General features: G+C 38.1%; 3 protein-coding genes across 12 annotated transcripts in view; 1 reads left to right on the forward strand and 2 right to left on the reverse strand.

The window, feature by feature from the left end:
• The window catches only part of huwe1 (HECT, UBA and WWE domain containing E3 ubiquitin protein ligase 1), a 57,989-nt gene extending 45,219 nt beyond the window's left edge, over positions 1–12,770 (reverse strand). For 7 of the 10 annotated variants that reach the window (XM_053482310.1, XM_053482307.1, XM_053482308.1 and 4 more), the window contains exons 1-7: positions 12,721–12,751; positions 2,634–2,683; positions 2,402–2,471; positions 1,894–1,992; positions 1,592–1,798; positions 1,342–1,494; positions 223–285 (exon numbers count right to left, since the gene is read on the reverse strand). In XM_053482310.1, coding sequence (XP_053338285.1) covers positions 223–285; positions 1,342–1,494; positions 1,592–1,798; positions 1,894–1,992; positions 2,402–2,446 — 567 coding nt within the window. In that variant the 5' untranslated portion in view covers positions 2,447–2,471; positions 2,634–2,683; positions 12,721–12,751. Of the gene's footprint in view, positions 1–222; positions 286–1,341; positions 1,495–1,591; positions 1,799–1,893; positions 1,993–2,401; positions 2,472–2,633; positions 2,684–5,808; positions 5,926–6,033; positions 6,167–12,720 lie in introns of those variants that run through there. The other 3 variants (XM_053482301.1, XM_053482302.1, XM_053482303.1) reach the window with 3 other exon arrangements.
• The window catches only part of birc5b (baculoviral IAP repeat containing 5b), a 152,257-nt gene that overhangs the window by 19,275 nt on the left and 106,024 nt on the right, over positions 1–26,958 (reverse strand). The window lies entirely within an intron of this gene.
• On the forward strand, positions 20,704–25,936 carry tmem107l (transmembrane protein 107 like). Its single transcript, XM_053482319.1, has 5 exons — positions 20,704–20,796; positions 21,374–21,441; positions 23,102–23,202; positions 24,904–25,000; positions 25,597–25,936. The coding sequence occupies exons 1-5, from the start codon at positions 20,710–20,712 to the stop codon at positions 25,664–25,666; spliced, it is 423 nt and encodes a 140-aa protein (XP_053338294.1). The 5' UTR covers positions 20,704–20,709; the 3' UTR covers positions 25,667–25,936.

Raw genomic sequence — 26,958 nt, forward strand, 5'->3', positions numbered from 1 at the left:
GATCACTTTATTTTTGTTGAACTTAAAACTGCAGGCATGAAGTTTTTTCACAGACATTTAAGTCATCCAAAACAATAGTTCTACTCTACCAAAATATATCATACTATTGTCCATCTCACCAAACCTCCTGCTTTGCATATATTTCTTTATCGAGAATATATCTGATTACACATTTACACCAGAAATCAGTCCATCGTTTCTTCCAGTCCTATCACAGCTTACCGTCATGGGCAGATCTCTACAGCACTCAGCCAGGCCGAAGCCGTTCTCCTTCCCACCCCAGCTCTGTAAAAAGAAACCAAGAAAAAAAACCTTCAGATCCAATATATGGTAAGTAATGTGGACTGGAAGGTCTAGGCTTAACGTTCTTCTGCTGTACACATTACAGTGCTACCTGCATAACTCTCTCATCTGTTAGCTACACGGTCTGCTCACTACTCTCTGTATCACATATTGTGCCAATACGCATAGACTCAGTCAGGGTCATTTACAAAAGTGTACATCACGGCTGCACTACATTTTTCATTTAATTCAAGGCATTATTTATTTATGCCTTAATATTTTTTCATTTTAGTTACACTTGTGACTCGTATGCTTTATTTATATTCCTCATCTAGTTGTTTTTTTTGTCTGGTAACTTTTGGTCAGCTCTCACATTTAACCGGTGGCTACGGACTACAGCCAACCCCTGTTTAGACTGACTGCAGTTCAGAGTTCGCTGCCTGGATTTTTTCTTAGAACCTAACTAATAATTGTTCGCGGAATTATTAAGCTTATTATTAAGTAATTATTATGCATTGTTAATAACAATATAACTTACTAATTTTGGAGAGAGAGAACACAAAGTAACAGTACAGGAAAAACGTGGCTTGAGACGGTGAAATATTACCGTATTCACCTTACTTATACCAAAGAAAACACACTTGCATTAATCGCAGTACATATAGGGGTAACACCGATATTTTACATTCTAGCACTGCAGAAGCTATAGCTATAGACTGTCTGTTTTTTTTTTTCCTTTGTTTTCATGGTAATGTATTGGGCTAAGCTTAAAATAAAATTAAAGTGTCTTGGGAGCATATTTGAGTACCACATACAAAATTCGTGTAAAAAACATAACACTACTAAAAACATAAACCCTGCAAATTTTAGGGAGTCGACTGTATATGTAAGGAACACGGTGTGCAATCACATCAACAACCTGTTTGTGTGTTACTGTCTCCTTGCTGCTGGATTTTAGGAATTTTGTTTAGGATCAATAAAATATTTATCTATCCATTTTTCATTAAAAGCTTTAAGTCTCGAACAGTGTTTGTAACACAGAGCCTGCGATGATCCTACCTCGGCCAGATGCTGCAGTCGTGCAAGCAGAGGGCTCCTCCTGTCCGAGCCTAACCTTGTGATGTAGTTTGAGCGCTTGCTAAACACATACAAGAGGTTCAGCACGGACAGCACCACCTGCATGTCGCATGATGCTAGAAGTGTGGTCAAGTGCTGCAAACGGAAAAACCAAACAGGAACATAAAAGGTTAACCGGTAATACTTGGGACCTAATGCCGTTCGTATAGGATATGCATAAATCCTGGAGTACCTCTATGGAGCTGTAGAGATGCCTGGAAAAGCTGTACTCTATGAGCAGTGCCGTGAAGTTCAGCACTGCCAGCAGCAAGGCTTTGAGCTGCCCGTTGTCTGGTCGGTCACATACCAGCATCCAGGACATGCTCTCCACCGTCTGTCCTGCATCGCAGAGGATCCCATCGAAGCGGTCCAAGAGATCTACCCAGTGGTAGAGCTCGCACTACCAAGAAGGAGAAAGAGGTGTGAGTGAAAGACACAACAGGCCCAGCACGAGTCTCGCTTATATAGGAGGTCTAAGATAGATCAGAGGTTTACCTTTCCGATGTTCCATGTTTTGATGTGTTGCAACTCCAAGAGCAGCTGCTCGTCACTGCATCCCTTTAGCTTCTCTATAAGTGCTCTGCAGTCAGCAGGCTGAGGGGAGACCCAGACACGATGGTAAAAGCAGAAACAACATAAAGCAAATTTTAAAAAAAGCTGATTTTTGTGCCTACATCATGGGGATGCACAATATACTGTACAGTAATCACAATCAGAATATTGACCCATGCAGTATGGATCACAGAATGCAAACAAGACATTTTTATATAAGCATTCTTTTAGCATTATGTAACAACTCTCAAGGGAGATAGAGAAGTTTTTTTTTTTTTTTTTTGCAGAATAACTAGAGAGACTTGCAAACAAAAAAATAATTAATGTAAGCCAATGATAGACCATTATCATACATTGCCAGTAATATCACATACACAACAGGCTATTTTTGTCTTATTACATGCAGCCCTAAGATGTCCATCACACTCTGGATTAAAGAAATCATACTGACCGCTTCAGTGGGGGTTTTCTTCAACTTGCTTCTGTCGACCTTCATGGTTACTAGTTTCTACACTCTGTTCCTGCATTTAACATAGAGTAATTTACTCTGGTTAATCCTTAAGCGCAATATTTTAATGCATTACTGTAAAGCACAGTGCACACAATATAAACTGTATCATCAAAATCTTGCACTTACATGTATATGATCATATACATCAAAAACAGAAAAACGAACCACTTACGGTAATTATTTTGGCAATTCCAACTTAACAGCATCTTTCAGATGTAATACCTATTTAAAAAAACATAAGCGTAAATGATGATTTTTTTAATGCATTTTTAGATAAATGTGTATATATATATATATATATAGTTAATCTCTCTCTTACACGTGTGTGTATATATATATATATATATATATATATATATATATATATAAATATATTAAAAATGTATGTATATATATATATATATATATATATATATATATATATATATATATATATGACAACAGTTGCATCACAGACATTCAAATACAAATCTATAAAAATCTGATGTCCGAGGACTAGGGCATAAACTGATTGTTTATGATGCGAGAGTGATGACGTCACAGCTCACACGAGTCACTCTAGATAAGAGAGCCTGCCCACTGATTCAACACAGAAGAATGCTATTAAGAAACGGTGCGCTTTTCTCTCAAAGTGATCAGAAAATACATCGAGCACTGTGGTCTAAAAACTATGATCTATTCATTGCATCGTTTTTTTGGGTGTGTCTTGAAATTGCTTGTGTTCCTTTGAACATTAGCAAGGTGCAGGGGAAAAATAGTTTTTCTATTTCTGCTTAAATTGCTAATGGACAAAAAAAGCAAAGAAGAAAGAAAAAACTAAATTAAAGGAATTAAAGGCAACCCATTAGAGGACGTAGCACTGCAGGCTTTTTGTGACAAGTGGGAATAAAGCAAGCGGCATGAAGAGAAAAAAAAAACAGGGTAAGAAAAGATAGTTTATTTGGGTTTTCGATTCATTGATGGTGTCCCTAAACCGCCCCAGCAATGCCGTGAACTTGAGCAAATAATAATTACTTGAACCGGAACTGACAAGCGGTAGGAGCACTATGGCCAAAAGTACACCATGTGGCAGATTGGATGCCTAAACATCACGATCATGTGGTTCTGTTTAGTTAGAATCATAACTGTATGCAAGGCCTGTGTGCACTGCTAGTAAAAAGTTCAAATCTGCTCCAGCATGGCAATGCCATTGTGCACAACAGCAAGCCGAGTGTTCATGGGGCTCACGAAATTGGAGAAGAATAACTCAAGTGTCCTGTACAGGGCCCTGACCTCAACCCCACTGAGATGAACTGCATTTCATTGGCTCGGTACATGCACGTTTGCACATTGACAAAGTTGAATCTAATCAAATCTAAGCCAACATTAACACTGAATGCACACCAGGACTCCTCGGAGACTAACCCTGCAGACACGTTTAAAAAAACAAGTGGAAAGTCTTCTCAGAAAATTTTAGAACAGGTTATTAGAACAGCAATGTTCTTTTATTCAACAATAAACCTTATAGAGATGTCTCTCAGACACATATGTATCATGATGATTGCAAAAAAAAAAAAACTGCCAGCATTAAAATTAAAGGGGAAAAACAATCTGTAATAAAAAGTTAACCATTTACGAATCTGCAAAATATTGCAGTGACATAGCTTATTCTGATGTTACATCATCTATCCTGCACACACCATTCATTCATTGTCGAGTGAATGCAAGCAATAAATAATTTTTAAAAACTTTTGGGTAAGATATCACTCAGACCAGTTTAAGTTTCATTTCGCACTTCAGAGCCACATGAAAGGGAACGGTCATAAGACAGTCCAAAATGTTCTGCAGTCAGTAAGCGTAACCTGTAAAAAATCTATTTCAGAAAAACTTCCACTATATAGGTTAATAAACTATCTAAATATCACCCTCTTTTTTTAATCGCGAACAAAAATATTACGCTATTTAATCAAGGTGCATAGCTTTTATTTGTGAACTCTGCCCTCACAGAACACATTAGGTCCAAGTTAAGCTTATTTATAGGTGACTTCTTTTCCTGACGCCTGAATTAAAACCTAATCTATCCATGGAACAAGCCTTGAAAGTTACTGTAACAACCTAAACAAAAATGTATTAACTTTGTTAACAATTGCTTATGATTTCCACCAGTTTCTGTAATGAACACAACAGGTCTACAGCTCAATGCATAACTCTATCTGAATGATATAAAGCTTAGTCTGTCCATTAAAACATACAAAATTAAAATAAACCAAACGCAAAACTGGACTCGAGCCTAATGAAATAGAGTCAGTAAGGTGACAGCTGGTGCTGAAACTAAAATGGGAGACAGTGACATTTCAGAGAATTCAGTATGCAATAGTTTTTAATCTAATCAAGCATATTAACTAGTCATTCATTACAAAGAATGCATTCAAAACCCAAACCTTAGTTATAAACTTCACCACTGTCCAGAAGGAGAAGACGACGAAAAGGAAGAAAAAAAAAAGAAAAACATGCATGGGACATTATTCATAAAATAAAACCTGGACATGTAAACGTAACAAACAGCGCAATGTCTACATGAATTGAATAAGAGATAAGGTTTTAGTTAACAGCATCAACATACATACAACTAGAAGAAATGACTGGAGTGGACTGAAAGCTACTCTTTTTGTGAGTCTAGAAAGCAACACAATGGCTATTATGCTAGCTGTTCAGTGCAATGCAGCTAACCTAACTGCAATGCAACAGCAGAAATGCACTGACGTGCGCTGTTAGCTTAGTTAGCTTTTCAACACGGCTACAGCATTTCAACAAACAGTATTAAGTCTACCAACAATCTTACTTCTTGGGTGGTGTAAGATATAAGATCTAGAAATGTCCAAAAACAGCACACACACAAAAACATACAATGTACTCAAAATTAAAATTTAACCGCGCACGAAGACTAGCAAGCTAACGTTACAGAATACGATGTCACTTAGCATTAGCTTACTAGATTTAGCCTAAGCACATAGCTAACGCGGTTTAAACATAACGAAAAACAGAAAAACGCTCATATCAAAGCGTCCTTATTATAAACAACAATGACTAGATTCGAGAAGTGTCTAGCACACTAAATATCTAGCTCTACATCTGCCTGTTTAAGAGTTTAACAGTTAGCTTAGCATGCTAGCTAGCTAAAAGTGCAACCGAAAATTGATCTCTAGGATGTCAACACAACCGCAGAAAATCCCCCGGCTTTCTCCCGCGTAAAGATATCTGCATACATATATTTATTGTACACGTTTTCTTTAAGCATGACTAAATACATCCAAATGCGGTCGGGGGTTTTAAAATTAGAGCACCACCTCGTGATAAAACGCCGATACCTTGGCCGCGCCATAAACCGTCACCGTGTCACCTACACGCGGTTAGCTGTGTAACTCAGGCGCCGGGCTTGGACTGAGGCCTACCCAAGAGTGCGATGGTGTGAAGAGAAATCGTTTGTCCTAACACACACACACGCACGCACATGCACGCGCACACAGACGCGTGTATAAATCCCTCAGAAGCGCGTGCCACCTAGTTGTACGATATGTTTAAGTTGTACATACTCGGCGAAGACAATCTGCGTGTGTTGAGGAGAATCCCGCGGTTTATCTGCTGGAAAATTCGCCAGAAAGATGCTCGTCCACACACACACTGATACACACACGGCTTCCGACATGCGCGCTCTCGCCGCTCTGCTGGTTGATTCAAGTGAGAAACGCAAAATATCTCGCTGAATCATTCCGCACACAGGCCTGAGCCACAACACACACACACACACACACACACACACACTTTACTGTCCTCCTGAGGACCGAACACTGACAATATCTAATTAATTAGTACTATGCTGAACATAACCCATAAACTTTACCTCAGCAAACCTTTTAAATGCTTTAAATCAGTTGTCTCAGGCAACGATACAGTGCAGTAAAGTGGATGTACGTTTCCTACCATGAAATAAAAAAAAAAAAAAACGTGCCATACTTCCTCGATGGACACTATTTGAAGATCCTTACACCTATCTGCTAAACGTAATAGGTTTTCCCCTGTTTGACATCGTTGTCATGGCAACGTTGATTGCCGTCAAACGTTTGGTGTTTTACGTGACAGAGTTATTTCAGTTTTCGGCTAGCCAGGCGCCCCCCAACGGTCAAAATTAAGAGAAGTAACTAACGTCTAACAGGCTTCGGCTAACAGTTTCCTCTAATAATAACTGTTTCCCCAGTGGCCACGGATTAGGGAATGAGGCCAGATGGTGGCGCTAATGTAACAGTGTAGGCCATCAGTTGGTAAACACGAAGAAGTTGATATATCGTTGTCATGGCAACACTGACTGCCAGCCGCGATTGGGTGTTCAACCTTAGTTAAATTTTTTGTTAACTTTTTAGTTAACGGACGTCTAGGCGAAAATGAGCGCGGTAGCTAACAGCTTCCCCCTTTTAACATCGTTCCCCCCTTTTGACATCGCATTGAGGAATAAGGCCAGAAGGTGGCGCTAATGCAACATAGTGGAAGCCAACTGCTGGCAAACGCTAAGAAGATAAGACATCGTTGTCAAAGCAACATTTACTGGCGATAAGCGTTTTGGTGCTCAAAGTTAGTTCAATTGTCAGCTAACAGGTGCCTGTTAAAATGAGCAAGTTAGCTTATGGCTGGATAACAGGCTATCTATTGGCTTAACTTAATACTTAGCCAATAGATAGCCTGTTAAACGTTAGCAATACTTCTAGCAAGCATATTGTGACAGTGTACATCACTTGGTGGGGATATCATGATACACAAATGCAAAGAAAAGATCACCATCTCCAACTTCTCTTCTCTAACTGTAGGTCTAATTCCCCCTTATTTCCCCGCCCACTTAAAACCTATTTTCCAATCCAGTCTTTCTTAAAAAGTGCCTAATGCTTCCTTCCCTGATCTTTTCCTTCCCTGATCTATGCTTCGAACTCTTCGTCTGCCTTTATTCAGCACTTCCACACACACTATCTTCTCTACATGTTCGCCTCTGGTTGGAGTCCTGTAAGTTGCATCGCCACCACACAAAGATCTGACTCTTCCTTAACTTCCTGGTCCTTAAAAGCAGACTTTCCAGTCCAGTCTTCCTCAAAAAAAAAAAAAGTTTCCTTCTTTGATCAGTGCTAAACTATTCATTTAGCAGCCACACCTTTTTTGTACCAAGGTTTAAGCAGCTAATTAAAATCAGACTGTACCATTTCTCAGATTAGGTATACACTGCTGTGTGTTTTGATTGGCCTTTGGGACAGTTTGTGTCACATCTTTTACATGCTCAATTTAGTTTATTTTTTGTTTTATAATGGAGATGAAAACTTTTTATAATGCCACAACCGATCAGCTTAACTCTTTTGGGTCCCCCTGGATCTGCTGGGGAAATTTAGCATTTTCTTCGTGCTTAAAGGACAGGGTGAATGCAAACAAGGCCCTTTTTTCTCTCTCGGACATGAATAAACCTAGTAGCAGAGCTACTGCAAGAGATTTTACTTCAAAAGTATATATTTTGTTATTACAGCATCTTGAGGTAACCTTTGCAAAAATACAAATGCACTTTGCTTATTTAGTTTGTGATTTTCCTAGTGTAGTTAATTTTTTTTTCTCCTAATATTTTGAATCTTTCTAACAACTAAATGTAAGTTGGTTTAAAGTTAAAGTTGCTTTAGTTTAAGCATCATATCGCAGTAAAATGGTTGCATTTATTTTTGTAAGCAGCTTGGTTGCATTTTGACTCAGACTGCCTTAAACGTAAATGTAAATCAGTGCTGTAGGTCTCCTCCAAAATCTCTGTGCACATAGTACGTGCCAATCTCATCCACTGACCTACTCAGCCACAGCTGATAAAGTAGGAAGCAACGCAAGAGCACTGATCTTGACATTTTTTCTAAAATATCAATAGAACAAGGCATAGTTCCTTGTTCTCTTCTTCTCGTGTTTAATGGCGGCTCATAAAACCAAGCAGGTGCATACTGCTGTATCGGAGAGACTACATAAAGTTAAAAACGGCCTTATAAACAAGTTAAAAAAATAATAATTTTACTCATCATCAAACTATTCCGGAACTTAGACTCTAAATAGAAAAAGTGTAAACACTTATCTTGGCTCATGGGAACTAACCAAACATCACCAGAAAGTCAAATGTATCAATTATAAGATAAAATATACCTTTATTCGTCCCACAGTGGGGAAATGAAAAAAAATATCCTATCAGAATATAAAAGGATGTACTAAACAAAGACACAGAAAAACATACCTTCTTCACTACTACAATACTGAACATTAGTATCTAAAGTCACAATGACACCATGTCTATCTTACAATGTTGGTCATAAATTTGTAAAATCAATTGAGGATTATGTTTCATTTTAGTTTGATGTTCCTCAGAAATAGTTTCTACACATCTGTGCTAGGACATTTTTCCTAGAAAACCTGCTTCTCATAAAGGCTGTCGCAAAACTCCCCAAACATAATGTAATTTTATACTTATTATACGTTAGTTCCAATCGAGCAATCTGATTGGATGAAAGGCATTCCATGAGTGGTAATAATAGACAGCAACAGCACTGGGATGTTCTAATAATAATTAATTATACTAACTGTCGATCGCAGCATGGGTGAAGGTAGGTCTGTACGGTCCGCAGTAATGAAAAGAGATGCTGTCGTGCTGGATATCAGCACTCACTGTTGTGTGATATTGCTTAATTAGCAAAATGTAACTTTATTTATAAAACATCCTCTTCATGATTGCCATTTTTCCCTTACAAAATCTGTTCCCACTCAAAATGAACTTGTATTATGATGAACATGTGTTATGCATGTAATTGCTTAATAATGTTCATTTCCTCTTATGTATGAAGATGTTTCGAACACCCTGGAGCTAAATTCATCGTCTGAAACTGTAGTGGATTTTAGATTTTTTTTTTGACACACACACATAAGACATAAGGACGTAATGTTATTTGCACCAAGTTGTTCAAAGAAAGAACTATACGTGCCTTTTTGTGCATGTGTTCAGGAATTGATGGCCAGTTTGCCATTGTTTATAAGTTTGTACAAGTTTGGGCTATATGTTTTAAAAGTCAAAGTCATAATAAATGAAAGAAATGTCATGTGACTTTAAGACTGAGGTGAATACTGAACCATGATTTTTGCACACAGTCACACCCCTAAATTGACAGCTATTAACAACTCACATAGGTGTTTCTCACAGAAATTTATTGGTGATAAACACCCAAAAAATTTTCAAAGTTCAAGGCAAACAAGTCACCTCACCGTAGCTGAATGGACAAATTTCTAGCGGAAAGTCTTCCCACAAAAGTGGAGGTTATTATAACAGCAAAGGGAGAATAAATCTGAATTAGCACATTAAAATCAATAGTCATATATAGGTGTGATGATTATGTATGCACAAACTTTTGGCCATGCTGCATACCTTAGTGCTTTGAAATATAGTCTACTTGGATATGAAATGCAAAAATGCAAAATATACAACTATGATATGATCCAGCTTTAAATATCCAGTGCTGCAAAAGTATTGATTTTGATTTTTTTTTTTGCATATTTGTCACACTTAATGATTTAGATCATCAAACAAAGTTTAACATTACACAAATATAACCCAAAGAAAATGCTGTTTTAAAAATATAATTTTATTTATATGGGGGAAAAAGCTGTCCAAACCTGCCTGGTAAATCATGAACGAACTGTGATTTTTGGAAAGCTGAGTTACACTTCACTTACCACACCACACCTGCTTACTGCCAGACCTGTTAAATCAATAAAATCACTTAAACAGAACCTCTCTGACAAAGTCAAGCACAGTAAAAGATCTCAACAACCAACACATCATACGACGATCTAAAGTAATTCAAGGACAGATGAGAAACAAAGTAAAGTGGAACTCTGGATTACGAGCATAATTCGTGCTCGTAATCCAGAGTAAACCAAATTAAAATTTCCCATAAGAAATAATAGAAATTCAAATTATTCGTTTCACAGCCCAAAAAAATAAATACATAAAAATAATTAACAAAAAAATATCTAAAGTAAAAATAAAACTAATTAACCTGCACTTTACCTTTAAAAAAAGTTCAAAAATAAATCCCGATAGATAAGTGTTTCTGTTTATGCGCACAGGCGCTGTGTGTGTGTGTGTCGTTATGTGTTTACGTGCACTTAATTTGACACTGTGACGGTTCACAAACACACACACACACATTCACGCTAAACGCGAGAGAGAGAGCTTAACACGCGCACACGTGTTATAAGAAACAGTACAAGGGAGCTGTAAACACAAAATAAAATATGTTTTACACACACACGTGGTGATAGTGTTATAGTTAACAGTACACCGGATGTTAATTTTACCAGTAAGAGACAAGCACTAAGACCTAGCAGGGGAGACGATTACCTACAATTCCGCAGCACAAGAGAGAGAAAAACTGATGGCTCAGTTGTGATCACGTGACGCTCGGCGTCAAAACAAGAACCGCATGCGTAATACATGGTACTCGGTGCTCGTAAACCAAGAATTTCTCTTTTTTCTAGTCAAAATTTATATAAAATCTTTGCTCGTCTTGCAGAACACTCGCAAACCGCGTTACTCGCAAATCCGAGGTTTCACTGTAATTAAAAATTATCATTCTGGAAAGGGTTTTACCAAAGGCCTACCAAAATTACTCCAAGGGCAGAACGACGAGTCATCCAGGAGCTCGTAAAAACCCAGAACAACATCTAAGGAACTGTAGTTCTCACTTGCCTCAGTTCAGGTCAGTGTTCATGATTCAACAATAAGAAATAGACTTGGCAAAAATGGCATCCATGGGAGAGTTCCAAGGCGAAAGTCACTGCTGACCAAAAAAAGTACAAAGACTCGTCTCACATTTGCCAAACACATCTTTTTTAATACCGAAGACTTTTGAGCAAAAAATTTCATAGACTGATGAGGCAAAAGTTTAACTTTTTGAAATGTGTGTGTCCCGTTACATCTAACACAGCATTTCATAAACAGAACATCATATCAAAGTCAAACATGGTGGTGTTAGTGTGAAACTCTGGGGTTGCTTTGCAGCTTCATAAACTGGACAACTTGCCATAATTAATGGACCAAAGAATTCTGCACAAATGTCCGGCCATAAGTTCGTGACCTCAACCTCATGCACACCTACTTCTTCGAAACACACCAGCAAGTGCACCTCTGAATGTCTAAAATAATAATAATAATAATAATAAAAATAAATTATTAATTAAGATTTTGGAGAGGCCTAGTCAAAGTCCAGTCTTAAATCTTATTGAGGCAGGCCATTTATGCTTAAAAAACCCTCCAATGTGGCTGAATTAAAACAATTCTGGGCCAAAATTCCTTTACAGCAATGTGAAAGATCGCACAACCAGCTATTAGATTTAGGGGAAATTACTTTCTCACATATTGAAACCAGGCAGGTTTGGACAGCTTTTTTTCCTCCTTAATAAATGAAATCATCATTAAAAAAAAAAAAAGCATTTTGTATTTACTATATCTTTGTGTAAAAATAAAAGGTACAATCTGAATCATTTAAGTGTGACATGTATGCAAAAACAATCTTTTTTTTGCTGTGAAAATTCTTTGATATGATTGTATGGGTGAGTTTAAGAATTGATGGAGAAGTGTACATATTATTATTAAGTGAGTGAAAAGAAATATATATTGCAATAGTGTTATGCAAAAACAGTCAACATGTAGAAGCAGTAATATATTGTAATAGTGATGCAAGAGAATCTGTTCTCTTTTGAGTCGGGGCTCGTGCTCCGTGCACGAGGACATGCTTCAGAGCTGTCTGAAACTAAGTCAAACCCAAACCTCTCCGTTATCTTAGGAAGAAATCCCTATAACTATGACATGCCACTATTGCAGTCACCGGTTACGTAAAATAAAACAAACCCACCCCGGATCGCTGCGATCACACTCAAGACATTGTGCAGCGCGAGCGCGCGCGCGCATTTCCCTCGCGACATCACAGCGCTCTCGCGCGCTCTGCCCCCCACCTCCCCTCACCCCTTGTACCCCCCTTACGCGCAGACCGCATATTAAAAATGGCGGTTTATACAGTACAATGTCCAGACCTTTTGCGTTGCCAAAAAAACACCCGCGTTTTCTGTGCTGAAATAATAACACCGACACCACTTCCCTGTCTTTAGCGCTTGTTCAAAGTAAACGACGAAGGTCTCAGACTCACACGCACACACAAATTTGTTTAACTTACCACCTCGTCGCGTCTCAGCATAACTTCACCATTTTACAGCAGCAAAGCACAGGGTGTAAATCTCGCGATATCTCGCGAAATCCCGAAGGCGGAGTGGCTGGTGACGGCGTCCTCGCGCCGTGTGGCGCCATACTTAACCAATAGTCTGGTCTGGCGCAGTCGCTGGTGCAAAACTTACAACGGTTTAAACGAAACCCTTTTCCATCAAATTTAAATGTATTTATATTTGATGTGTTGTTGACAGTTATAAACTGTTTTTTTTTTTTGTTTCTGTTAGTTTTTAAACTTAGCTGGAAAAAAACATGGGCTTAGTGGTTAGCACTGTCACCTTGCACCTCCAGGTACTAGGTTCGATTCCCGTTGACATGTGTGTGAGTGAGCATGTGTATGTGTCCTGCAATGAATAGGCACCCTGTCCAGGGTGTACCCCACTTCGTCCCCTAAGTCTCCTGACATCGGTTCCAGCCCCCCCCTGTGACCCTGTATACAGGATAAAGAAGTGTAGACAATGAGTGAGTGAGTGAGTGGGAAAAAAAGTATACATCCACAATAGCAACAACAAACGCAAATGAACATGTATCAAGCAAGGCACAAATCAGCCGAACAGAGCATAAATAGCGAATGGCATATATTCTAAAAGGAAGAAGCACAATAAAATAGTAATTAATTTAAAATTAAGCTTTTTTTAACCGCAGGTTTAGCTTTCATACATTTGGATTTATAAATGACAAATTGCGGCATGGTGGCACTGCTGCCTTGCGCCTTCAGGTTCCAGGTTCAATTCCCACCTCAAGTCTGTGTGCATGGAGCTTGCATGTTCTCCCTGTGCTTGGTGGGTTTACTTCCACAGTACAAAGACATGATGATTAGATTAATTGTTGGTCCCAAATTGTGTGTGAATGGGTGTATGTGTGCCCTGTGAGGAATTGGACCACTGTCAGCACCCCATGTGACCCTGTATACAGGATAAAGCGGAATAGACAATGAGTTAATAAAAAATCTGCCCAGAATTAACATTTTTATTATGTATAATAAAATAATAATTTATAATATATAATATACTAATAATTAACATTATTAATTTGTGATGTTAAAATGGTCGTGCTACATCAATATACTGTATATAAAACTAAAATTCTGTTTGTTTGTATGGACAGGAGGTGTTTGTACAAGTAGGCAGTTGTTTAAATGGATGGGCGGTGTTTGTGCAGGTAGGCAGTATAACTTTAATCATGTCACAGATGCTCCTTGCAACTGCAACAGTAGCATCATCTATTACAAAAATTTTGTTGAGGATGAGCTCATACCTACTGAAACAGGCATCCCTCACCATGTAACAGTAAGCAGTGTCATTGGATGTGACAGTAGAAAGTGGCATGTCAGTTTTAGGTCATGCTGTATATATACATCTGACAAAACATTGGAGCAGTGGTAGCACATGGGCAGAGCCACGGCTACCTTCTAGTCTTAGTAAATAACTTGTGGCACAGTGGAATAATGGTTAGCGCTGTGGTCTTGCAGCTCCAAGGTCGAAGGTTCGATTCCTTCCTTGGGTCTGTGTCCATGGAGTTTGCATGTTCTACCCTTGCTTGGTGGGTTTCCTCCCACAGTCCAAAGACATGCACAATAGGTTAATTTGTGTTTACAAATTGTCAGTAGTCTGCATGTGTGTACGCTGTGATGGATTGCCACCCTGTCCAGGGTGTACCCTGCCCCGTGCCCTAAGTCTCCTAGGCTTCAGGCCCCTGTGACTCTGTAAACAGGATAAGCGATGGGAAGATGGATGAATAAATGAATGAATATTGTCTACATCATGCTGTTAATTTAGTATCAGGGTTAAAAAGTAATTGTATTTTAATACACAAAATGTGAATAACTAGTGTATGCTAGTTGCTATCCATTTGTAATAACAGAATACAGATATTTACCCACTTTATCACAATATAGAACCATATAAAAAACGTTTTATTTATAAAACATGGAAACATTTTCCATGTTCCTAAACTTTATACAGTCCTATTAAGTTTCCTAATGCAAATACAACTTTAGTGTCATCTCTGTTTAGCTCAGTGAAAGTGTACTGCCATTAGATTAATCCTCTTGGTGGAGCAGGATGCTGCACAATCCATACATTTATTATATCCTTTAAATCTCCAAATACATAAATATTGAACATAATAAACTGAGCATCAGAATGGGGAAGAAAAGTGATTTAAGTGACATTGAACGTGGCATGGTTGTTCGTGCCAGACAAGCTGGTCTGAGTATTTCTGAAAATGCTGATCTACTTGGATTTTCAAGCATCTCTAAAGTTTATAGACCATGGTCTAAAAAGCACAACTTAGTTGACCAAAGTGCTGTACAATTCTAAAATAGTTGACACAGAAACAGATAATAAAAACAGACAATAATAATAAAATGAAATTAAATCCAAATAAAACAATATACAACAATAGAAAGTCCACCCTCATTGTATAAAATATGCAAATAAAACAGTAAAATAATAAATAACCCATAAACAAAAAATATGGATAAAATTAGATAAAAAGAAATAAAAACAGGAAGTATAATATCTCATCGCTCTTTATTAAAAGCCAATATGTACAAAAGGTCTTAAGGTGAGGGCCTGTCTGATGTACAGCAGCAACTGATTCCATAGTTTAGGCGCAGCTACTGAAAAAGGCATGACTGTTTAACCTGGATTTAGGAACTGTAAGTAAAATCTGCTCACCAGACCTGAGGGGATTTTCCTGGCACACTTTGGGCCCCGTATAGTACCAATTGTGCATCATTTAAATGCCACAACCTACCTGAGTATTGTTGCTGACCATGTCCATCCCTTTAAGCTCACAGGATAACACGTTGTGTATGTCTCAAAAATAAAATAATCTCAAACTGGTTTCTTGGACATGAACTTTGAGTTCAGAGGTCACTGAACTTAAATGGCCTCCACAGTCACCAGAACAATAGAGGACCTTTAGGATGTGGTGGAACAGGAGACTCACATCATGTTTATGCAGCTGACAAATTTGCAGCAACTGCAGGATGATGACATATTAATATGGACCAAATTATCTACAGAATGTTTGCAACGGCATGTGCACGGAATCTATGCCATGAAAAATTAAGGCAGGTCTGAAGGCAAAATGCAGGCCAACGCAGTACTAGGAGCTTGTACCCAGTGAAGGGCCTGGGTGTATATATTTAGGGCCCAAGCGCTATGACATCAGCCCTATGTTGTCATGGTGTGTGAAGGGCCTTATTGTTTTCCTTCACGTCCTCAATCATGTTTAAAAACCCATGAATATTGAAGGTCAGGTTTGAAACCGCTGCCATTAGGGTCCCTGAGATTTTGATGCATAGCTCATACACACTTTCACGAATGCACGCGAAACCCAGAAAACATTTAGAGCTTACTGAGCTGAACAACTTTCACATTGTATGTCATGGGCTTTTGATACACTCTTCCTAAGGGATTTATACGATCGCCACCAAAACAATGTGATCTCAAGACATTGAGGATGCAAAATTGTTAAAACCTATGCCAAAAAGTGGTTAATAACTTTCTGTGAGACATATTAAATGACATCACACTGAGTGACATTATGTTGAGTGACATCATAGTGTGATGCTTTTTTTTCTTTATTATTGGGATGTCCCCTTTAAATGCATGTGCCCACTGTCTTTCTGCGGTGGTGATGGCGCAGGGTGCTTGGGCCCACTCATGATTGCCTGAAACTATATTTAAATTTGTAGTTAGATCTGAAAGACTAAGACCAATCCTCAGGGGAAAATTGTAAGTGTTGTTAACTTTACCTGTTGTGTTTCATCTCATGGCAAAAGTAAATAATTTATCCCTAAAATTAGTACTTGTTACAAATCATAAAGGCATCTTCTTCTCTCCAGTGACAGTACGCTATAGGTCAATCAAAACAGGTCAGTGTAACACGTTTCAGTTTAGCAACTAATCGATATCATCAATGCAAAGTGTCAGTCCATCATTATCCATGACCTTCTCATGCTACAAAATGCGGTTAAAGCTTCAGTCATGCACGTGTGTTTGATAGATAGCCTACATGATTGTAGTGTGAAACTTGAGAATGAGCTCGTCTGGCAATACCTCATTACATTTTTCAATATGCTGGAGTAATCAAAGGCTTATATAAAATTATGTACTTTTTTTCCCACTCTAGAATTTAAAAAACCACGCTAAGATAAGGTAACATAAAATGTCTATAAGTAACAAAATTAAACAGTTTTCACATTAATTTTGTGTTTGATTAGATTTAACACTTTCAGTTTATATGAGTCCAATTGGACCTCAAATTCAAATTTTATTTGTCACGTACACAGCCAGACACGTGCTTATACGACTACCCATGACCTAAAAATAAGAAAGGGTTTTTCTGTGAGGAATACATTGCGATAGAGAGTAGAATTAAATAAAAAAAAGAGGAGCTGAGAGTTAAGGGCCTTAACCCTAAAAGGCCCAACAATGGCAAACAGATTGGTAGTGGGGTTTTAACCTGGGACCAGTAGTCCTACCTTGAGCTACGTGTGCCTCTTGATGTGACAAAACATTTCTGGCAATAGCTGTGAAACATATTTACAGTAAAACAGTATAACATCTTTAAAGGTATTAAAAACACATAATCCAGTCCATTTGTTTATCAGGCTGACAGAATACAACTGAATGAAGGTAATATTTAAAGGTGCAAGCTGTGAATTGTAGGTCAAAGCCTTAACCACTGAGCAACCACAAGCAACTTAAACCAAGTCCCACAGATGCAACTGCAATTCAGTGCAGTCAGGGAAGTGATTTCAGAGGTAGAAGTGGGTAAATTAATGGATGTTAATTGCACTGATTGTGATGGTTGAAGATATTTTTTTTGTCCTATCCATGCCAAGTGGTAGAGTACATAACTGAAGTATGCCAATCTGACCAGCAGGGAGAGCTGCAGGCAAATGCACCAGACAGCTAGTCCAGAGAGCTGTACAGACTAGGTGTACATTTAATAGGCCTTTCTTATACACTATGAATGCTTGTCATGTAAGCACACATATTTTCTCATGAATAAAAAAACATTCTATATATTTCAAATATATAGTAGATAGAATAAATCTGTTCAGAAATCTGTAACGCCTACAAAATAATTGATGTACCACAGTATGAAACAGGAAGAAATGATCTCCACATCCATATCATTTGAAATATTTAGCATTGTACAATGAGGCTCTCTGATTGCTCCACTGAGTGAGTTGGACCATGGACATGGATGCCAAACAGGTCACAGTTTGCCATACTGTAGGTAGGCACCTTACTTTTATTATAGAAATAAAACTGGACTTTTTGTGATGCAATTATCCTGACTTTGCCATTTAGTGGATTTAATTGTTATCCAAGAAATCAAGAAACTAGGTTCAGGCCAGTCAATAAATGTTTCTTCAAGGTTATACATTTGTGTGAACACTTACAAGTATAAGTTATTTCTTTTGATCATTAAAAATATATACCTTTTAAAGCTATTCTACTGTCCACTTCACACTGGACTGGATTGCAATTTTTCCAAGCTTGACATTGGCAATCTTTAGTTCAAACGCTTCCAAAACCACTTATAATGCCATATCTTAGTGGGAGATTGTTTGACTTTGTGATTTAAATTTTAAATTCGATTAAATAATTTCAGCAATATCATTACACTTTAAATATAACATAAAAGATGATGATTATATGACAAGGTGGCACGGTGGTGTAGTGGTTAGCCCCTTTGACCATGCACTTCCAGAGGTGAGATTTCATTTCCCGCCACATGTCTGTGTTTTATTGTCCACCACATGTCACAAGTTTTCATGTTCTCCCTGTGCTTGGTGGGTTTCGATCTAGTACAACTGTATATAAAATAAAGTGATATATACGTTATGAGTGCCGATGAAAAGCACAACAGCACTGAGATGTTTACCTACATGTATCACTCCACTTTACACGTCACATCATTGTTAACCCCTAAACAAGGGGTTAACTTGGTGTGTAAAACAAGAGATCATTCACCCTACATAGAACACTAACTTTTTATTTTTTATGCTATTTGTCATTAAACGCCAGAACAATTAGTTAGCTGAAGCTATTCTAATGCAAAATAAGTGGAGATATCAAGGGAACTTACAGGACCGTCCACCACCTCTATGTTATATTATCCTCACCTGTAAGGATTTTAATCTAGTTTCACTTCTTTAATTACGCTAACTGTTGGTTATTATACTACAATATTACACGAGAGGGAGTGCTGTTGTACTGAATATCAGCACAGCTGTGATGCGGTCATAGACACAATGGTTCAACAATTCTACACTGTTTTCCCTTCCTAATGCAAACCTCCCATTTTATCCGGGCTTAGGACCAGCACTGCATCCAATGGCTGGGGTTTTGAAATCGTGTGGCATTTGAACCTGGGCTTTCTGCATTTTGCACAAGTAAAATATCATTTTTAAGTAAAAGAACATAGTTGTTTTACAACAACCACAAACTTCTTACAGTTTTAGATAAATAATCAAACTTAATTTTAACATGAAAACATGACAGCTTTTGTACTTTCCCTTAAAAGTGCTTTGTACTTTTTACTTAAAAAATATTTCTGACTGGTTACTTTCACTTTTAATTGAATGGGAGTTTAATACGTCATGTATGCTATCGCTTAATGTAATTTCTCTGGAAGTGCCTCCAGTGCCGGCTTTTCCTCTCCATCGTTTTTTCCATTCTTCCTCCTTTTCTTTCCTCCCCATATTCTCCTAAATACCATCATCATGGAAAAACTGGTTAATTAACAAACAAACAAAAAACTGTTTCTCACTCCGTCCATCTTCCTACCATTTGTCATTCTTTGCGACTGCTCTTCCCGTCACTCCCTTCCAGTGAATGAGTATTGAGGATTTTCATAAAAAATATGTATGTGAAAACAAACAAAAATGTACACAATCCAAATTTTGTGTTTTTTTTTTTTGTATATAAAAGTAAAAAAAAAGAAAGGAATTTTTTTAAAAACCCTGAATGCTGTGCAGTAATTTCTAAACTACTAAATTTTAAACTACTACGTACGTTTAAATTGTAATATGGAATTGGCAAATTTTTCATACATAACCAAAAATTTATGGGCTCAATTCCCATTCTTTCACATTTTCTGATTGAGATTGACTCACTGCTCAGATCTTTTTGTTTGACTAGCCATAATAAATGCGTCAGGTTTTTGGAAATATATGAAAAATTTATTTCTATTAACTCTGATTAGCTTTAGATAGCTTTCCTTTCTTTTACATTATATATATTCCTTATTTGAAGCAACATACCCCCTTACTGTAATAGATTTGTTTTCTTCTCCTCTTCTTACTTCTATCTTCTTTACATTGATAATGTTCTCCTGAACGTGATTGTATATTTTATCTGTTTAAAATAATAATAATAATAATAATAATAATAATAATAATAAAACAAACAAATAAAATGTAACATGGCAGAAGTTAAACGCCCTCAATTTGTAGGGACATCTGACCCTGTTGGCGTTCCACAGACGGGCGCCATGTTGCAGCAGAGCGGCCACTGCGCACGCGCGTCAGGTTTGAGTTGTCGTCATAGCGACGGTGAAAACATCCGCGCGTCCGTGCGCATCACTTCCGGCTTGATTTCTGGTCAGATTGTGCTTTTGTTCAGATACACACGCGCTTTTTGATCTTCACGCGCAGGTACATCAGTCTGATCATCTTTACTCCTGATAGCTATAACAATGGCAACACTGCTTACTGTATTGTGTTGTGTTTGTGGTACTGCATAATAACTGCATGACAGATGACTATTCATGCACATGCTGTATTCAGGCTGTAACTTTCACTTAACTCATGCTTGATTACATATTTCCCCCAAGGAGAACAGGCTGACTAGCCAAGTTAACGTTAAATTTATTTTAGTTTCATAACACGTGTTGTATTTCTTCTAGTGCGATGTGGGCGATAAGCAGTCTGGTTCCGGCCCGATTCCTCACCCTTATTGCTCACCTAGTCCTAGTCATCAGTATATTCTGGTCAAGGGTAAGTCTCTATTTAATATTTAGTGGTGGTGTAGTGGTTAGCACTATCGCCTTGCACCTCCAGGGTCCGGGTCCGATTCCCGGCCAGACCCGATTCCTGTCTCTGTGTGCATGGAGTTTGCATGTTCTCCCCGTGCTTGGTGGGTTTCCTCCCACAATGCAAAGACATGTAGGTTAGGTCTAATTGGTGTTCCTAAATTGCCCATAGTGTGTAAATAAGTGCGTGTATGTCTGTGAGCCTTGCGACGGTTTGGCACCCTGTCCAGGGTGTACCCTGCCTCGTGCCCTAAGTCTCCTGGAATAGGCTCCAGGTCCCTGCGACCCTAAATACAGGATTACTACAAGTTTCCCATGGTGCACCACCCCATTTTGCTTACTGTGCGTGCATGGTTAGACCAGCATTTTTCCAGGATGTTGGCTGGGACGAGCTCAGACACAGACTAACACAGAGTTTCTGATTGAACTCTATACACTAGATGTTGTGTGATTTCTTTACTACTTCTTATATTCATCTAAATGTTTTCCGATTTTCTATGTATATAAAATTATTATTATTTTTGTTTCTGGCTGTACCACAGGAGAACAATGTGAAAGCTTGTCTGCCGTTGACGTATACCGTCGAAGAATATAATTTAGAGGACATAAGGTGAGAAAGATGTCTATTTGACATTGCAAACCTGCCCTGTGGCGAGTAAGTGACCGGGAAGAGGAATGGAAGTGAACAAAATGAGTTGCCACTTTGAAAAGTCATACATAGTTCAGATCTTATCTGATTTGTCAGCATTTTCCAACTTCAGCTTACTTTGGCTTTGCCTGATCTAGCAACCATCTGCCTTTGCATCACTTATGCTGCAGCATGCAACCCAAAAAATTTACTCATTAAAATAGGCTCTGTGGTCTGTTGTATGTCCCTTTTTGAAATTATACACATCTTATAGGCAAAGGATTTTAAGCTAACCTGCGACATCTAGCCAACTAATAAGAAAATACATTTTGGAGTAAAAGAATTGCAAAATCGCATAGCAAAATCAAATCCATAGCAAGGATGATACTGTACCTATGACTATCATTTACTGACTTCCCATCAAATCCTGAAACAAAGAACTTATTACCTCTCATTCTTGTTGATAATATTTGACTTATTCTTTCTTGTGTAATCATGATTAAAATTTTTGTAGCAAAAAGAAAAATCTGAAAGAATGTAGTTTTCAAATACAGAGTAAGCCATGACAATGCAGGAAAATGTCAGTTTGGTTAAATCCTGAACAGTAGAGATTCTAATTGTCGTGACTGTAATGTGTGCCGATTCATGTATTGCCACACTGACTCCAAAATGATTTATTACACTGATAATAGAGATGCACCAATCGATCAGCCAGTGACCAGAATGACCTTTTTTTTTAAGCTTGATCAGACATGACCGATCAGCCATGGACATAACTGATTCTGTGCCGAGTGCACAAGCTTTTTCAGTTTTGCAACAGAAGGACATTTTTATGGTATGTTAAAAAATGTATGTTAGCAAAAGTTGTGCACATTAAAAAGCCTCCGATCTGCCATCTTCTCCGTGTTCTGCAAGCGAATTCGTCTCAAACCCAATCATTACATACGCTTAAACAACTCAAAAACCGCCTCACACGCACTCAAGGCTTTGGAGACATTTGAACCGGTACAACTTCACCATTTCTTTGTAATTGTACTAGTGCTACACTCTAGACTATTCCCACGCTGTTTGTTTAGAAATAATTATTACTGTACGGTGGATGATAGAGATATGTGCTCCTTTTTTTTGTTTTTTACTTTAAGTTAAATGTTGAACATTTGTATTTAAAGTTAGTTTGTATTGTTTAAATTATGCGCTTGTTTTAGAAGTGGGAAAACTAATGTTATAAGGAACGAGCTACATTTAAATACTTATGTTCAGTGTACTGTAGTTGTGAAGCTGTTGAATAAAACTAAGGTATAGCACTCGAGCTATGACAATGCTATTTTTTAGGGTCTTAAAATTGTATCAAAATAAAATTTTATATTGATTCGGATATTTATAAAATTGTGATGGTAATCGAATCGGATCCTACATATCATGATAAAATGGAAATTGCGTGGCCACTGTTGATGTCCATGCCTACTAAACAGCATACTTCCACACTAAGCAGTATTCCCAGTTTGATCCACTGGTATTTTGATTCAGAATGGCAACTGAAGATATCTATCAGTAGTCCTGGTTTGCCTGTAGTTCCTCCTATAATTGTGCTTATTTGTAAGTTATTTTCTGCTTTGTATTTTCCCCTCTCTCTTGTGCGAAGGCTGGTGGTGGGCTTATCCGTGACCCTGGGGCTGTTTGCTTTAGAACTCGCCGGGTTTTTCTCCGGAGCCTCCATGTTCGACAACAATCAAGGACTTTTATGTATCCTTTCATGTTCAGATCCGTCATCACTCCTGAATCAGTGATGGTAGATAAAACCGTCTTCTCATAGGGTTTTCATCATTTTCACACTCATCTGTCTAACTATTCAGTGAGTCCTCATGCCCTGGGGCGTAATGAGAACACGGGCATTCTGGATAGAAATATTTCATCCCAGGATAGTGGTCAGTCGGAAGAACTTTGTATCGATCTGTGTCTTCTTAGGGGACCCAAACCATGGTTGCAAAATCTCCCCCTAATGCATAATATGTTGAGCGCCCTCACCGCAAGGCTCACATACTGTTCTCTTGGTGTATTTTACACATTCACTCATCCACTTAAAGAGGCATTCTTCTGACCAGATCACTTTTTTCCTTTTATCTCTGTATGTCAGTGCTTATGAAGCTTAAATATACGTTCGCCTTTGTAATGAGGGATCTATGCATCATAAATGTCTTTATATTTTTATAGAGTTTTTGCTGTCGATCTTCTGTTCTTCTCCACTAATGCACGAGCAAGATCATTCAGTGTGGTTTCCATCACAAAGTTTATCCTTATTTATTGACTATAGTTGAGTAATGGTGCAATAAACACACTATAGTATTATATACTATATACAGCCGTGGCCCAAAGTTTTGAGAATGATACAACTATTAATTTTTACAAAGTCTGCTGCTTCATTGTTTTTCGATCTTTTTGTTAGATGTTACTATGGTATACTGAAGTATAATTACAGGCAGTTAATGAGTGTCAAAGGCTTTTATTGACAATTACATTAAATTTATGCAAAGACCTCTGCAGTTCCCCCTGGCATGCTGTCAATCACCTTCTGGGCCACATCCTGACTGATGGCAGCCTGTTCTTGCATAATCAATGCTTTGAGTTGGTCAGAATTTATGGGGTTTTTTTTGTTTGTCCACAGCATCAGGATGCTTTACTGTTGGAATGGAACAGGACTGATGGTAGGGCTCACTATTTCTTTAAGCATTTATTTGGATGCCCCAAACAATCAGAAAGGGGATTCATCAGAGAAAAATAATTTACCCCAAGACCTCAGCAGTCCAATCCCTGTACCTTTTGCAGAATATCTGTCTGGCCCTGATGGTTTTCCTGGAGAGAAGTGGCTTCTTTGCTGCCCTTCTTGAAATGATGGTGAAATGCTTGTAATTATACTTCAGTATACCATAATAGGCGGCACGGTGGCTTAGTGCTTAGCACTGTCACCTTGCACCTCCAGGGTTCGGGTTTGATTCCCACCTTTGTGTGCATGGAGTTTGCATGTTCTCCATGTGCCTGCTGGGTTTCTGCCAGGTACTCTGGTTTCCTCCCTCAGTCCAAAGACATGCAGATGAGGCTGATTGGCGTTCCCAAATTGCACGTAGTGTGAGCGTGTTTATGTGCATATGCCCAGGGTGTACCCCACCTCGTGCCCTTAATGCTCCAGGGATAGGCTCCAGGCCCCCCGCGACCATGTACACAGGATCATGCGGTATAGATGATGAGCGAGTGCGTATACAGTACCATAATAACATATGACAACAAGATCTGAACACTGAAGCAGCAGACATTGTGAAAATACAGTAACATATACAGTTACGTACATATACAGTATGTTATAGTAGTATAGTATTGTTACACATAAACCATAAAAGTGCAACTAGGTGATTATAGAGTGATGTTACTTTCATGACAGTAAATATTCAGCTACAGCGTGTCATGCAAGCGGCTCTGTTGCACTGCTTTTCTTTCTGTTTGAGCAGTGGACTTGTAGCATCTACTGGTGGATCTTCGGCTTCTGCAGGTAAGTCAGCAGGAAGGGTGTAACAGTGCTTCTATCTGTGTCTGTATCTGTATCTGGATATGTTTAGTATGTACAGGGAGTGTATTTGGATTCAAACCCAAAGGCTAAACCTGAAGGGTTTTTAAAAATGAATCAGATATAATCCCTACCACTATACCTGGGAAATTAGAAAAGAAGGGAAAGGTAGAAAGAGGTTGAAATGCCAGTACTGTCAACATGGATGCTCTGACAGTTCCTCAACCTCAGCTACGGTATTGTGCAAAAGTCTCGAGCCAGCGTCAACTAGGGATGAACAAATAACAAAGTATGTACTCTTAAATGTATGTTCTGCAAGCTTCTTTTCTAAGCATGTAAGAAAGTAGAAAACCTCCCACCTCCGCATACTGTATCTCTAGTCTCAACCAGAAGCTCTGAACATTTCTGACAAGCTTTCTTGAAAAAAAAAAGGCCTCCTATATACATATTCATATTCATTTTCACTCCTTGTCATATATTTGTTGCATATATGCAAATGTTTCTATAAATACACAAAACACGTTCTCATATGCCTTTGTCCTGAATCTTTCTCTGTCTCTTTTTGTCCTTTGCTCCTTCAGTGTAATCCCAGCCTTGTATGAGATGATCCTGCTTATTGCTGTTTTTGGTCTGAAGAAGAAGCCACTATGAATGCACCAGTGGTAACAAAATCTCCTTTATGGGATAACTGAAGATTATGTTGCCAAGCAACAGGGCTTTCTCTGGTCTGTGTAAAAGTAGAATATAATATGTTAAATCTAATAATAATATTAATATTATTATTAATATTATTATTATTAGATTTAGTGTTCAGAGGACCAAAAGTGGAATTTGAATAGTGAGGATTTTTTTACCTTGTGTTTTATCTGGTGCATCAATAATTTGTACTGATTTATATACGTTTTCTAATAAAATATTTTTATTACCGGAAAGTGCAATAAGTTGGTTACAAACGTTATGTGTTGTTTGCATACTTCACTGCGTACTTCATGCCAAGTTAAACCAGTCAGCCCTAAACCCATTTTCAAGTGGACCAAATGGTTAATATTCAATCCCACAATATTCAGAGAATACAGGTTTTTACTGTATGTTCAAACAAATGTGGATTAAATGTGCAAAAAGCTTGTAGTCTGGGGGAACAAGAACTTAACTTTGCCACAATAACTTAAGTTGCAAAGCTAAAGCCTATGTACTCCACCTGGACCTGAAAATGATTCTTCATGCTTGTAGATCCACACTTTCACAACTTGTGTCCTGGAATATGTCCATGCCATTACAGAAGAAAAACTTCACAGATGTGATAACCCAGTACATTCAGGTCGTCAGCTGACTTTTTTTTATATGTTATATGTTGTTGAGCCTAGACCTGACCCACTCAAGCAACCTCAGATCATAACACTGTTCCACTATGCATCACTAGATGCGCTTCCCTTCCTACCCTGACGCACACATCAATTTGGAATAGAGTCAATTTGAACTCATAAGACCACATGACTTTTTTCTATTTCATCAAAATCCAAACATTATGCTCCATAGCAAAAAAAAAAAAAGGTTTTTTTAAGTTCATATAACCTGTTCAGTCCTGGCTGTTGATTATGGTGATAAATACTTTCCAAAGTAATGAAAATATAATAAAAGATCGTGATGTTTTCCACTTGCTACAGGACACCAGTTGTGGCTGTTTGACTTGTAACTTAATGTATTGCATCTGGATTGGTTTATGTGATTATTTTTAGGCATAGTACAAACAAAAACTGCGCACATATACCACTACTCAGCACCTTCACTCATAGATCAAGAATCGCTGATGCAAATTTAGTGAGTGTAAGCATGTTGTGATGCACAAGAACTAAATAAAGTTTTATACTGCAATATATACTGCCAGTCCACTTCACTAGGAACACCTGGACAGCTGTAAATTGCACAAGCTATAAATATATTCA

The sequence above is a fragment of the Clarias gariepinus genome, chromosome 22, assembly GCF_024256425.1.
Source record: "Clarias gariepinus isolate MV-2021 ecotype Netherlands chromosome 22, CGAR_prim_01v2, whole genome shotgun sequence".
NCBI classification, from domain to species: Eukaryota; Metazoa; Chordata; class Actinopteri; order Siluriformes; family Clariidae; genus Clarias; species Clarias gariepinus.

Bases quoted from the DNA above. Each gene is read 5' to 3' on its own strand.
- tmem107l (XM_053482319.1), top strand. From the start codon at position 20,710: ATGTGGGCGATAAGCAGTCTGGTTCCGGCCCGATTCCTCACCCTTATT. The intron at 21,442-23,101 runs GTGAGAAAGATG...TCTTGTGCGAAG, and splicing joins TATAATTTAGAGGACATAAG to GCTGGTGGTGGGCTTATCCG. The intron at 23,203-24,903 runs GTATCCTTTCAT...GTAAATATTCAG, and splicing joins CAACAATCAAGGACTTTTAT to CTACAGCGTGTCATGCAAGC.